Consider the following 12,517-nt stretch of genomic DNA (forward strand, 5'->3'; position numbering starts at 1 on the left):
CCATTAAGAGAAATGTAGGCATTAAGATGGGCCTCAACCTTGGAATGTCTGGAGCCGATGGATGGCCTGTGCCCCTGGCCAAAAGTTGTAGCTGTGCCCTCTGCCATGTGGTTTCATCTTTTCAGGGCCAGAAAGATGCCTGTATCTCTGGGTCCTTCTCCGGGTCCTAGCTGGTGACTGTAATTCCACCTCAGGACGTCTCCCCTTTGGTTTCATGTGTCTAAACTGGTAAAATGCGAATTCATCTTGGGGAGGGACGTTATGAGGGGCTTTGAGTTGTTATCAGCTGCTTCTACCGGATGAGCTTTCTGAGCAGCAGCCTTGAGAAAGACAGCTGGGGCACTAAATTTACATCAGCCAACATTCATGGAGTGCCTGCTGTGTACCAGCTACCGCAAGGGGACAGAAGTGAGAATGTCACAACTCCTGCCCTCATGAGGCTCCAAGACAACAGGCAGGAGGGAGGGAACTCACATTTGTTGGAACCGTCCAAGGACCGTGAAAAACACTTTACATATGTTATCTCATTTGTCCAGTAGATATCAGACTCGTGTTTTAATTATGTAAAATTTTGATTGCATACAAAATAACTGTACATACCATCAAGAAGCAGCACTGTCAGCACCCAGAAACCTCCCTGTGTCCCCTTCCAGGCACAACCCCTGACCGAGGCGTAACAACTATTACGACTTCTAGCGCCACGGATTTGTTTTACCTAGAGGGAATCACACAGTCTGTAGTCTTCTGTGTCTGGCTTTTCTCATTCAACATTATGTTTGTGAGTCTCGTCCACATTATTGCAGGGAGCAGTAGTTCACTTTTTCTCATTGTTGTATAATAATTTCATTGTATGGGTATAACTCAATTTATTTATCCATTCTTGTAGATGGCCATTTGGTTGTTTCCAATTTTTAGTGATTACTGACAGTGCTGCTGTGAACGTTCTTACGTGGACCATTTTGGAAAACATCCGCATGTGTTTCTCTTAGGTACGTCCGTAGAAACTGACCAATAGTTTTCCAAAGCAGTCCCAGTGTATACTCTCCCTAGCAGTTTTGAGAGTTCTCCAGATATTCACTAACACTAGGCATTGTCTAGACTTATTTCCTAGGTAAGTAATTTGAAGCCCAGAAAAGTTGTCTTGTGCTGTTTGCTAGTAAGTGGCAGAGCCGGGATATGAACCCAGGCCTCTGTGCCTGTGGAACCTGTACTCTCTCCCTCTGGGTTACACATTGACATAGATTATGAAATAAGCCAGAACGTGATAAGCTCTAACCCTAAACATGTGTAAAGAGCACTCTTTGGGAATTTAAAGAGGAAGAGAGTTTTAATCTGTTTTGGCAAGAAAAAGGGTCATGGAGGCTCCTAGAGATGGTAGCATTTGAGCCTGGCTTTGTGGGAAGGGAACAGTTTTGCTAGGAGGGCTTTCCAGGTGCCCCCCCCAACCCCCTGAAAAGGGCCCAGCTTGAGCTTGGGTGTGGCAGGGGTGAAAGTTTTGGGGGAATGGGAAAGGTCTACTTTTGCCTGTAATATGGGATTTATGGGGGAGGGGGCTATGCTGAAATGGTGAGTTGAGGCCAAACTGGTGGGCCTGGTTTGAGCTTAGGGGACTCCCCTGGCCCCCAAGTTCTGGTCACTCAGGATGTGGAGCACAAGGCAGGGGCTCATTGTTTTCTGGGGAGGTGGGGCTTCTTCAAATCCAGCTCAGCTCCCGATAGCCAATGCAGCTGGCCTCTTGCCAAATGGAGGATCCTAGCTGTTCCTGGGACCATTCTCAGGGTATCTGCCAACAGAATTTTTTTGGAGTTTTCTGCTTCCATCTAGCTGTGGGAAATTAGTAGCTACTGTCACCTCCACCCCCAGGATCTGACCCAGATGGTTTATTTGGAAGTATTTTTTCAGCAAAAAGAAGACGATAGATAGCAGTCCTGCCCCCCCCCCCTCAGTGCTAGCCTCAGGAGGTTTGCCAGGAATGGGGGTTGGGGGCAAAGGGGGCCAAACTTCTGACTCTGATCAAGCCAAACTTGCCAGGAGAATCCCAGTACCTTTTCCTCAGAAGGGAACAGAATTGGTGCCTCAATGGCTATGGGAAGCAGAAACACAAACAATGGCCTGGAATGAGTCAAATAACAATAATAATCATCGTTCTTATCTGCCCAGCAGTTTATGTCCTTATCACAATGGATCCTCACGTGGATGTGTGAAGTATGTGATATAGACGTGATCACCCCAGTTTACAGAGGAGGGGGATTGAATCCCAGAGAGGGTGCCAAAGTGCTATGGGTCACATGGCTAATATACACCCAGATTAGCCTAGAACCGGGGATCCTGGATCCTGCTTTTCTCAGGATTCCATGCTTGCCAGGCCCTGGATGAGCATGGAGTGAAGACCAAGCAGGGAGGAGGATGTGTGATGCACAGGCAGGAGGTTGGCAGGTGGCCCTGAGAGTAAGGCCTGGGAGCCAGGCCAGCTCTGCCTGGAGGTCTTCAGGGATGTGTGTGACTCGATGGAAGGGAGGGAGGCAGGTGGCATGTTGGTACCAGAGCTCTGGTTTGTAGGGGGCAGAGGTGGAGGAAAGAGGGTGAAATGTATACATCACCTGAGAGTTAGAACAGCTTCAGCCACTTGGCACTGATGAGACGTGCCCTTAGGTAATGGTGCCTCCACACAGCCTGGTGAAAACAGTCTTTTGGGGGTTCATGGGGCCCGGCCGTGGTTGGTCTCTGATTGCCAGGCAGAAGAAAAGCTGCCAGCACTAGCCAAAAGGAGCTCCGAGAGGCCTTTGCTAATGACTCTTGAAAGATGCATCCACAGGTAGCTGGTTTTATCTTTGTGATGTGCAGGCTGTGTCCTGGGCCCTGTCCTCGGGGTGCTGTCCAGGGTGGCATGTGGCTGTCCCAGGAATGGGTGAGCTCCTTAGGGCAGGAGGATCCCAAGGGAGGATGCAGACCGTCTCTTCTGGTGGAGTGGTGGGTGCTCTGCGTGGTTCAGAGTAGTCCTGTGGTTCTCATTAAGGTGCCCTGGGTAGGCAGAGTTAGCTCCATTTTACAGATGAGGAAACAGCCTCCTCCCGCTGACAAGAGATGAGGCCATAGAGCTAGTTGTGGACAAAATTGCACCTAGAACCTCAGGCTCCTAACTCCTGGTGCCCACTGTAATTTGTCACACCACTCCCAGGCATCTTTCCCTTAGGGTGATGAGTGAGAGAGTTTGAAATCAGTTCAGACTCCAAGTTGGGTGGCACAGCGCCTGTAGGAGCTGAGGTCATGCACATCCCTTACCTTTCTACTGCATTTTGTGGTTTATAAAATTAATATCCTGATTTGCAGTGGTGTTTACAGTACTAATCCCTTTTACAGATGAGGAAGTTAAGACTCTGCAGTTTAAATGACGTAGGCAACTGTGGGACTTGAACCTGGAACTTCTGACTCAAAAACGAGTTCTGTTTTTCCTGCATCACAGCTGCCTCTTTTCTCAGTAGACCTGAATTTCATGAGAACAAATTGCCGAAGTTGCCCATGGTCCTGTTTCTCTGAACTTGTTCAGAGCAGATCTGAAGAAGTGAGGAGGGCTATTTTTGTCTCCTTAACAAATGTGATTAATATAAATCAAATCAGAATGGTACATCATTGGTCACAGGTGAGGAAAGACTTGATCAAGGCTGTTCTTGAGGAATGAGGGCTGTGGGTTATCTTTGAATTATTAGCTCCCAGGCAGCCAATTACTTTTGGGCCTAGATTCAGGCTGGTACCAATTGACACGTCTGTCCTAACCTCAGGTTTTTTCATGTTTCAGGGCTGTACGCTCCAGGCCTCAATGAGGAGCCCAAACATGGAGACGTTCAAGCAGGAGAAGGTGGAGGACTTTTATGACATCGGGGAGGAGCTGGGGAGGTAAGTGGCTGTGAGAGGTGTACTGGTCAGTAGATCTTGTAGGTCATGGGCTTGTCACAGGACTCGTGGGAAGCTTTAAAAACAGTCCTGAGGTTTATTCATCTTCATGGGTGCCTCTGCAAGGAATCATCTCTCTGGAAATGGAGAGTTGCCAGCAGAAAGGACTAGAATTGCTGAGTTCTGTGTTTTCAGTATAACCTGGCTGACAGTTAACGGCAAATCTAAATGATTCTTGTTGTACCTGTTACTTTGCTCCCAAAATCCTCCCCAGGCTCTGGACTGAGATATGACCTGTTGGTTTTCTTCTCCGAATCCCACTTGGGATTCTCCGTGGCTCCCAGGTGTTTTTTTTTTTAACGTTTATTTATTTATTTAGCTGTGCTGGGTCTTAGTTGCGGCACGTGGGCTCTTAGTTGCAGCATGTGGGATCTAGTTCCCTGACCAGGGATTGAACCCGGGCCCCCTGCATTGGGAGCATGAACTCTTAACTACTGGACCACCAAGGAAGTCCCTCCACAGCTCTCAGGATTTTGTTCTGTAAGCTCAGAGCCTGAATGGGAGGGGAAATCATCCTCCTGAAAATGGCTTTAGATTGAGTGACAAGCCACATAAGCCTAGTTGTGAAGGTTCTTCAGATCTGAGTTATTGGGTGCATTTTCAGGTTTGCTAAACCCACAACACAGACAGGGGTAAACTCAGATCTGAAAGTAGTTACTGTCTGGAGAGAAATGATTTTCTGAAGCTCTCTTCTTGCCTCTCATTTGTAACAACTGCTAGTATTCGGGTGGTATTTTAATGACTACAGAACACCAATCTTGGAGTTTGAGTCTCACAACAATTCATGAAATGGGAATTATTTTTACTCTTATTTTTCTTGAGGAAACTGTGGTCCAATGAGCTTAAGCAAGTTGCTCAGCCAGCAAGTGACATGGCCAACGTCTGGCCCGTCCAGTCTGTGCCTGCACACCTGTCATGCTCTCTCCAGTGCACATGGTTCTTGCACACTCACACATACTTGCAGTTCACCCGGCCCAACCCCTCCACACACCCAGCAGAGTAAAAATCTGGGGGTTCAGGACCTTCACTGTATCCATGATGCACAACGGGAGCCTTTCCCTTTAAAGAGCTCCTGTGTCAGGACTAATTCTCTTACTTTCTTTTCTTCTCTTTTGTTTATTTTTTGCAAATATATGTATATGTTTATTTCCTTTTATTTTAAGCACACTGGATTTATAGGTTAGTGTTTTAATACAGTTTTAAATATTACATCTTAATGTATCATACAGGTTTGCTCATGTCATTAAATATTTTAAATGCAATTTTATATTCCCTTGTATATGCATGCCCCAATTATTCAGCCATTTCCCCTACTGTTAAAAATATGCAGTTTCCATTTATTTTTTTAAAATTTTCATTGCTAAAGCTATAGTGAACATCCCTTAACAGACATTTCTGATCCTGTTTTTGACTGTTTCCTTAAGATAGATAGCTAGAAGTTGGGTCACTGGGTACTTTTATTTAAAAAAAAAAAACTAGAAAGAACTTCAAAGCCAGAGGAGCCTTACTCAGAGAAGAATGGAAAGTGCAGTTATGGGAATTCCCTGGTGATCCAGTGGTTAGGATTCGGTGCTTTCACTGCCGGGCTGGGTTCAATCCCTGGTCAGGGAACTAAGAACTAAGATCCTGCAAGCCGCGTGGTGAGGCCAGAAAGAAGAAAGTGCGGTTTCTTCAAGTTTAGGGAGTGCTTGTCCTGCTTGGCTGGATGGGTCAAGAAGCAAGTGTCTGCAGAGTCCCAGAGTGTCCCAGAGGGGGAGATTCCTCAGCCTTCTGTCTGGGCCATTGCCACTGGCAATCCGGGTCCTGTGAAGGGCTGGGAAGAGGCTGGAGGGTGGTCAGCTGGACTCTGCCTCTGAGTGAGAAGCGAGGGTCTCTTCGCCTCGGGCGCTTCTTCTGAACTTGGTGATGCCGGGGGCAAAGTGGCACCCTTAGCCACAGACCCTGGCAGGCCCTACCAGTGGCTTTTGATTCGATGGCCCCATGTTGGCCATGTCCTGTGTGTAAGGGTCTGTGCTAAGTGCCCTGGATACAGAGATGAGCATGACACAGGGAGTCTTTGCCCTCCTGGAGCTCCAGCCTGGCTGTAGAGGCAGCTGTGCACATAACAAGGGCAGCGTTGGATGGGATTATGTCGGGTGGGCTGTGAGCTGAGAAGTCAGGAATTGGGGGGGGCCGGGCTTGGGCTCTGAAGAAGGAAGTAGACGTTTCCCGTGGAATTCATCTGTTATTCCTTCTTAGTCCTGTCTCTCCCCCATTCCAAACCTCAGAGCTATTAGAACTGGAAGAGACCTCATGCTCTGGGGTCCTCCATCTACAACAGGGTGTGAAGGCCCCAGGTACCTCACAGCCTGGGGAGCCTTGGAGGAACCTCCCCTCCGCCCCCCGGTACCTGCAACTTTTGTAAGGTTCTAAGGTGCTGGCTGGACATAGGGTGAGTAAGAGGCAGCAAAGGTCTGAGGCCTTTGGAATGGCTTGTCGTCCTAGGATTTGTGGTCTAGCGCAGGGGTCCCCAACCCCTGGTACCGGTCCACAGCCTGTTAGGAACCGGGCCGCACAGCAGGAGGTGAGTGGCAGGCAAGTGAGCAAAGCTTCGTCTGCGGCTCCCCATCGCTCTCATTACCGCCTGAGCCATCCCCCCTCCCCGTCCGTGGAAAAATCATCTTCCACGAAAACGGTCCCTGGTGCCAAAAAGGTTGGGGACCGCTGGTCTAGAGGTCCGATGAGCTGGAAGGCCTTTAGAGGTCTTTCTTCCAAGACCCTCGTCGGACAGTTGAGGAAACTGAGCCTCAGAGAGGGGAAGACTCTTGCCGGGGGCCATAAACAGGCTAGAACTAGAGCTGCCTTCAGATGACTGCTGGACTTCAGAAGGGGCAGTGCTATCTGTCTCTCCTCCTCTCTTTTCTTCACGTAACACACTGTTGCGGGTGTACCTCGTGCCAGGCGTTGTCCGAGGCAGCGACGAACAAAATCGACGTTCCTGTCCTCTTGCAGCTTGTGTTCCATTGGGAACAAGTGATTGAGGGATCACAAAAGGACAAGTCACCATAGAGCGTGTGATGGGCTATGAAAGGAGAGAGAGGGATGCTCTGAGAGAGAAGAGGGGATGTAGTTTGCCCTGGGTGGCTGGGGAGGCTGCTCTGAGGAAGTGGCTGAGGGTAAATGCGCAGGCGGGGGAAGCAGCGTGGATGCAGGCCCCGAGGTGAGGAGAGCCTGGGACCTGAGCTGCTGTCAGGAGGCCAGTGTGGCCGTGGAACGTGAGCTGGGGGCAAGCAGTGCTAGATGAGGTCGGATATATAGCAGGAGGCCAGACCCAGCCTGCGAGCTCTCTGCCAACACAGACTGGTGGAGAGATTTGGCCTTTGGGGACACACAGTTTGAGGTCTGGGTCCCTTTCCTAGCTGTGCAACCTTAGGACAACTTACTTGACCTCTTTGAGCCTGAGTATTTTTTACCTGTAAGATAGGAATAATAACAGTAGCTGCCTCGTGGTTGTGGGGATTAAATGGGATGCTGAGTCTGCGGTGTCCCTCACAGAGCTGGGCACAAGGGAGGTGTTCAGTGAACAAGAGCTTCTGGCCTTTGAAGTAAGTTTGGGTGTCAAGGCCCCGTCTCCCACTTCTAGAGCCTCCCAGCAGGACAGTGTGGGTCTCTGCAGGAGGAACAGCAGGAGGGGTTGTTCTTACGTTTGGGAGGAGCTTTATGTAAACCTGCTTCCTCGGCTGTCCGTGAGCACCCTCCCCTAGACTCAGGGCTGTCTCATTGACTTTAGCTCCTCCTTAAGTCCTTACTGTGCAAAAATGAAAATGAGTGAGAGTCACTTTTCCTTTTTTTACCTGTAATGACAGATGGAGCTCACACAAACATCATGCTGAACGAAGGAAACCAGATTCAAAAGAGCCCATACGGAATAATTCCATCTGTGTCAAATTCAAGACAGGCAAAATGAATCCCTGGTGCTAGAAATCAGAACAGTGGTTATTCTTGAGGGACTAGTGACTGAAAGGGGGCATGAGAGGGATTTCTGGGGGACAGGTATTGTTCTATTTCTTGATCTGGGTACCTGTTTCACTGATGTGTTAATTTCCTGAAAGTATGTTAAGTCATACTTGTATATGTACATTTGCTTGCAGGTATATTGTATCTGAACTAAAACTGTACATTAACAAACAAGGAATCTTTAAGTCCACTCCCTGCCCTGGTCTGGTCCCCAAAGGGCATGTTTCTGATGCCTTTGGAGGCCTTGTATGTCCTTATCCTACAAATAAGAGAACATCTGTGAGAAAAGCTGCAGAATCCAGCTTTGGATGTGGACATCATGCCCTGGCCTGAGAGTCTTGGGCACGGCTGGGGCCCACCTGGCCCTGCGCCTCTCACCTGATTTTCCGGCTCACATTTCGGCCCCAGCCTGCTGGGGATGCTGGAGGTTGTCAGCTGTTTCTGGGAACAGTTGGAGAAATGCTGGCCTGCAGCTTCTGGCCTCTCCCAGCCTGGGTAGCCACTGTAGGGCAGAGCAAGGCTCATAAAGAGAAACCCATCTAACCCCTCATTTTATAGATGAAGCTAAGACCAGAGAGGGGAAGTGACTTGTCCAAGGTCACACGGTGAACAGGTGATAGATCAGGGTGGGCACTAGTGGTCTGACTCCTACTCTAGGGCTCTGGCTACCACACCATAAGGACCCACAAAGCACAAACTTATTTTTCTCTTTAATTTTACTGCTTTTGGGGAGTGGGGGAGAATATATCGTAGGGTAGTCTTTTTTCTTTGACCTTAAGGGTAGGGTAGGAGGGTCAGAGTCAGAAAGGTAAGCATTTGGGAAGGATTGATGTTCCCTGGGGAAGGGTGCTGGTGGATAGGCCCAATGATGACTACTGTGTGTCTAAGGGTACAAGGTAATTTAATGTAAGCAGCATATAATGATCAGTGGTTTCTTTTTTCCTATACCTACATTACTTCACTTAGATTTTTAAATTATTAGATGAACATAAAATCATAAAATATTACTGTTGAACTGGATCTCAACAAGAATTTAGTCCAGATCTCCATTTTATAGACAAGAAAAGTGAGGCCCAGAGAAGGGAGGTGATTTGTCCAAAGTCACAGAGCCAGCAATCCAGGAGCTGAAACTTAAAGAAGCTTTTCAACTACACTGTGCTGGTTTAAACAGAGGAACACCTCTCTATATGTAAATTCAACTTTTATCCACAGCCCTCACCTCTCTCAGGGAGCCTATCTCACCATTCATTACCCCACACATCCCATCATAACCTCCCCAGCTCCCCTGGTGAAGATAGCGGCCAGAAGCCCTGCTACGTATAGGAGGCTCACATGTGCAAGGCACACCGCTAGGCACTTAACCTGCAGAATCCCCTTTTATAGGGATAGGAGCCTTGGGCCGTGGAAGGAGCCACTGCTCTCAAGCCTCACCCTTCCTAAACAGGCTGAGGAATTCCTTGGGACAGCTGCCTGCCAGACCTGAGTCTCCCAATGGGGTCCTCTGCGGTTAAGATCACCCACCGCACGTGCAGCTTAGCCAGAGCAACTTCTTTTGGGAGAGAAACAAAAAACCTCCAGGAAATGTATAGAGCTCAGGTGTACCCAGACTGGGCTCTATAGCCCCGTCTAGCCACAAAGCTCTGTAGAAAACAATAATAATAGGTGTTTGGATTTACCTGTCTCTGTCCTTGGGAAAAAGCGTTTCCAAGATGAACTCGGAGGCGAAGGGGGTTTTATTATTTCTTTTTAAATTAAAAAAAAATTTTTTTATTGTAGAAGTAATGCATGGCATATGTCATAAACTTATGAACAGTTACAGTAGAACTCCCTCTGTCCTCCCTCTAAGTCTCACATCCACAGGTAGACTTTGATGATAATTGTCTTCTGTTGCCCTTCAGAACTTAGTCTAAGTAAAGCAAGTGTGAATGTAGACCCAGATGGGATCATACGACCAGAACAATCTACAACTTGCTTTTCTCACTTAATGAAATACATTGAATATCTTTTTACAGTATATAGATCTATGAGACTTACTTTGGAGGAAAGTTTTTTTTTTTTTAAATAAAACATTTAAGAAGACAGTTTAAGCCAACAAAAGATTAGCAGCCTTAACCTAGCAACTGTTTTTATTTCTGAGTCTTACCTTCTAATCTATCTATGGCTATTTCTCATGCCCACACAGCCTCTCCTCTTTTGTGTCTGCTTGAGGCCTGCATGTGCTCAGAGTTAACATTCCCCCAAGTGCTAAGCTCCTGGGGGCAGGTTGCCTAGACCAAGGGGAGCAGGAGAAATTCTCAGGCCCTGGGATGACCGGTGATGAGATTAGGCCTATCTCACATTTGTTTGTGCTGGCCTGTCAACTCTTTGAAGGCAGGTCCGCAACTGCTCTCCTATTTTGAGCATCACGGCAGCACTGGGACAGAGGCCAGAGGTCCCCAAATCTTCTGTGACTTCTCTTTGCTCTCGCTCTTCTCTCACTCTTGGAAAAATTAAACTTTTCCCTCAAGGTCAGGATCAAATGCCATCTCTCCTAGCAAAGCCTGCCATGACCCACTCCCTCTACACCTACCCCCTCTACCACACCCCCTCTATGGACTGTATTACCTCTTATTCTGGACCCACACCTCTATTAAGTGCTAATGTCATCATACCTCATGTTACACAGAAGGTTCACCTGGTCATCTTCCCTGCTGGACCCAGCGTCCTCCATGCTGGGCTCCTGCGTACTTTATCTTTTATCCTTTCATTTTCTGCCCCTATCCACCTCCCCACCACACCCTCCACCCTGCCACAACCCCAATAGTCCAGCCCAGGCCTTTTACGCTTGATAAGCGCTCAACTCCCACAGACACCACAGTTAACTGCAGAGCTGTTTGGAACCTGCCTTGGTTCCAAAAACTCAGCCAAGCCCCCAGCTCCCATAGGCCTTGGAATGCACGAACGTCCATGATTCCCCAAACACAAAGTGAGAAACAAAACACACTCCATTTCCTGGACACACGTTGTTTTTTTCTTCTTACTCTTTTTTTTTTTTTTTCCGTTTTGGCTGCCCCGCGCAACATGTAGGATCTTAGTTCCCCGACCAGGGATCGAACCCAGGCTCCCTGCAGTGGAAGTGCAAAGTCTTAACCACTGGACTGCCAGGGAAGTCCCCATTACTCTTTTTTTTTTTTTTAATTGAAGTATAGTTGATTTACAATGTTGTGTTAGTTTCAGGTATACAGGAAAGTGATTTTAGCTATATATATATATATATATATATATATATATATATATATATTCTTTTTCAGATTCTTTTCCATTATAGGTTATTATAAGATATTGAATATAGTTCCCTGTGCTATACAGTAGGTCCTTGTTGTTTATTTTATATATAGTAGTGGACACACATTATTGTATTTAATCCTGGTAGCACCTTGTGAAGCAGCTGCTATTCCCATTTTACACATGAAGAAATTCAGTCTCCAAAATGTTAGGTAACAAGAAATACAGACCACCTACCTTATCAAGGAGAAGGCAAGTGGGAAATTCCACTTCGTGCAACACAGCAAATCTCAGAGAAAGTCAGAAATAAAAGCCAGAAACTTCTCTAGCCAGAGCCCTGTTTGCCTCCCTGGGCTGGGATTCTCATGCTTGTCTGATCACACACATGCTTATATTTCCTGCTGCCGGAAAGTGAAAGTGACGGACCTAAGTTAAGAATCTTCTGCCCTCATGTCAGTATCTGTGCCGAGTACTTCCCATCTTCTGGAACAATATGAGCTGGATCACATTCCCACTTCACAGTTGTGAAAACTGAGGCTCAGAGAAGTTTTACAGTGGCGGCTGGTCACTCATGCCAAAAAAACTTTCTGACTGCTAACACCGAGCTTGTCTGTGCCGGGCCCAGGAAGCCCTCAGCTTGGTGTTAGTGGCAAGGAGGTCTTTTGGGCCACAGCTGCGCCCCAGACAAGCCAGTGGTTTCCAAAACGTGAGTGAGCGTGTGTGGATGTGTAAGTGCACGTCTGTACTCATTGTCACAGTCCAGAGACTCTTCCCAGGCACCCACTGTGTGCTGGGCACCGTGATGGATAGAGGAGACTTAGGGCTCAGGCCTTACCCTAGAAGAGATTAGGGCTCAGTTGTGGCACAGGGGTACTCTCCTCCAAAGCTAATGAAATGAGACGTTAGAACAGGCCACAAGCTAATAGGGGGACCCCCAAACATGTGCCAGTTGTTCAGCGGAGGAAGCTGTCACCCTGTGTGGGGCAGCTCCTCACGGTGTAATCCTGGAGATGGCACGTAACCACCTCAAGGTCAGGGCTCTGCCAAAGACTGAGAAGCAGCAGGCCCCGGCTTGGGCAAGAGGGCGCGTGGAGAGGGTTGAAGGGAGGGGGCTGCCAGGAGGACAGGCGACTGCAGGGGCCCTGGATGACAGAGGCCCTGGAGGAAGGAGGGAGGCGCCTTTATCACCCATTGTCAGGCAAACAAAGCACAAAGCCACTCAAACAAAGTGGCTGCATTGCACATGCTTCAGTCAGAAGCTGGCACATGGTGCAAACCGCTTGCCCCGAGGTAGCGGTCTCATTGA

At 48.0% G+C, this 12,517-nt stretch overlaps 1 protein-coding gene across 3 annotated transcripts in view; it reads left to right on the forward strand.

Moving 5' to 3' along the window:
- Positions 1 to 12,517, forward strand: part of DAPK2 (death associated protein kinase 2) — a 122,383-nt gene that overhangs the window by 11,529 nt on the left and 98,337 nt on the right. For all 3 annotated transcript variants that reach the window (XM_049706192.1, XM_049706191.1, XM_049706193.1), the window contains exon 2: positions 3,797 to 3,894. In XM_049706192.1, the coding sequence (XP_049562149.1) occupies positions 3,818 to 3,894 (77 nt within the window). In that variant the 5' untranslated portion in view covers positions 3,797 to 3,817. The remainder of the gene's footprint in view (positions 1 to 3,796; positions 3,895 to 12,517) is intronic.

This window comes from Orcinus orca, chromosome 2 (assembly GCF_937001465.1).
Source record: "Orcinus orca chromosome 2, mOrcOrc1.1, whole genome shotgun sequence".
Lineage (NCBI taxonomy): Eukaryota > Metazoa > Chordata > Mammalia > Artiodactyla > Delphinidae > Orcinus > Orcinus orca.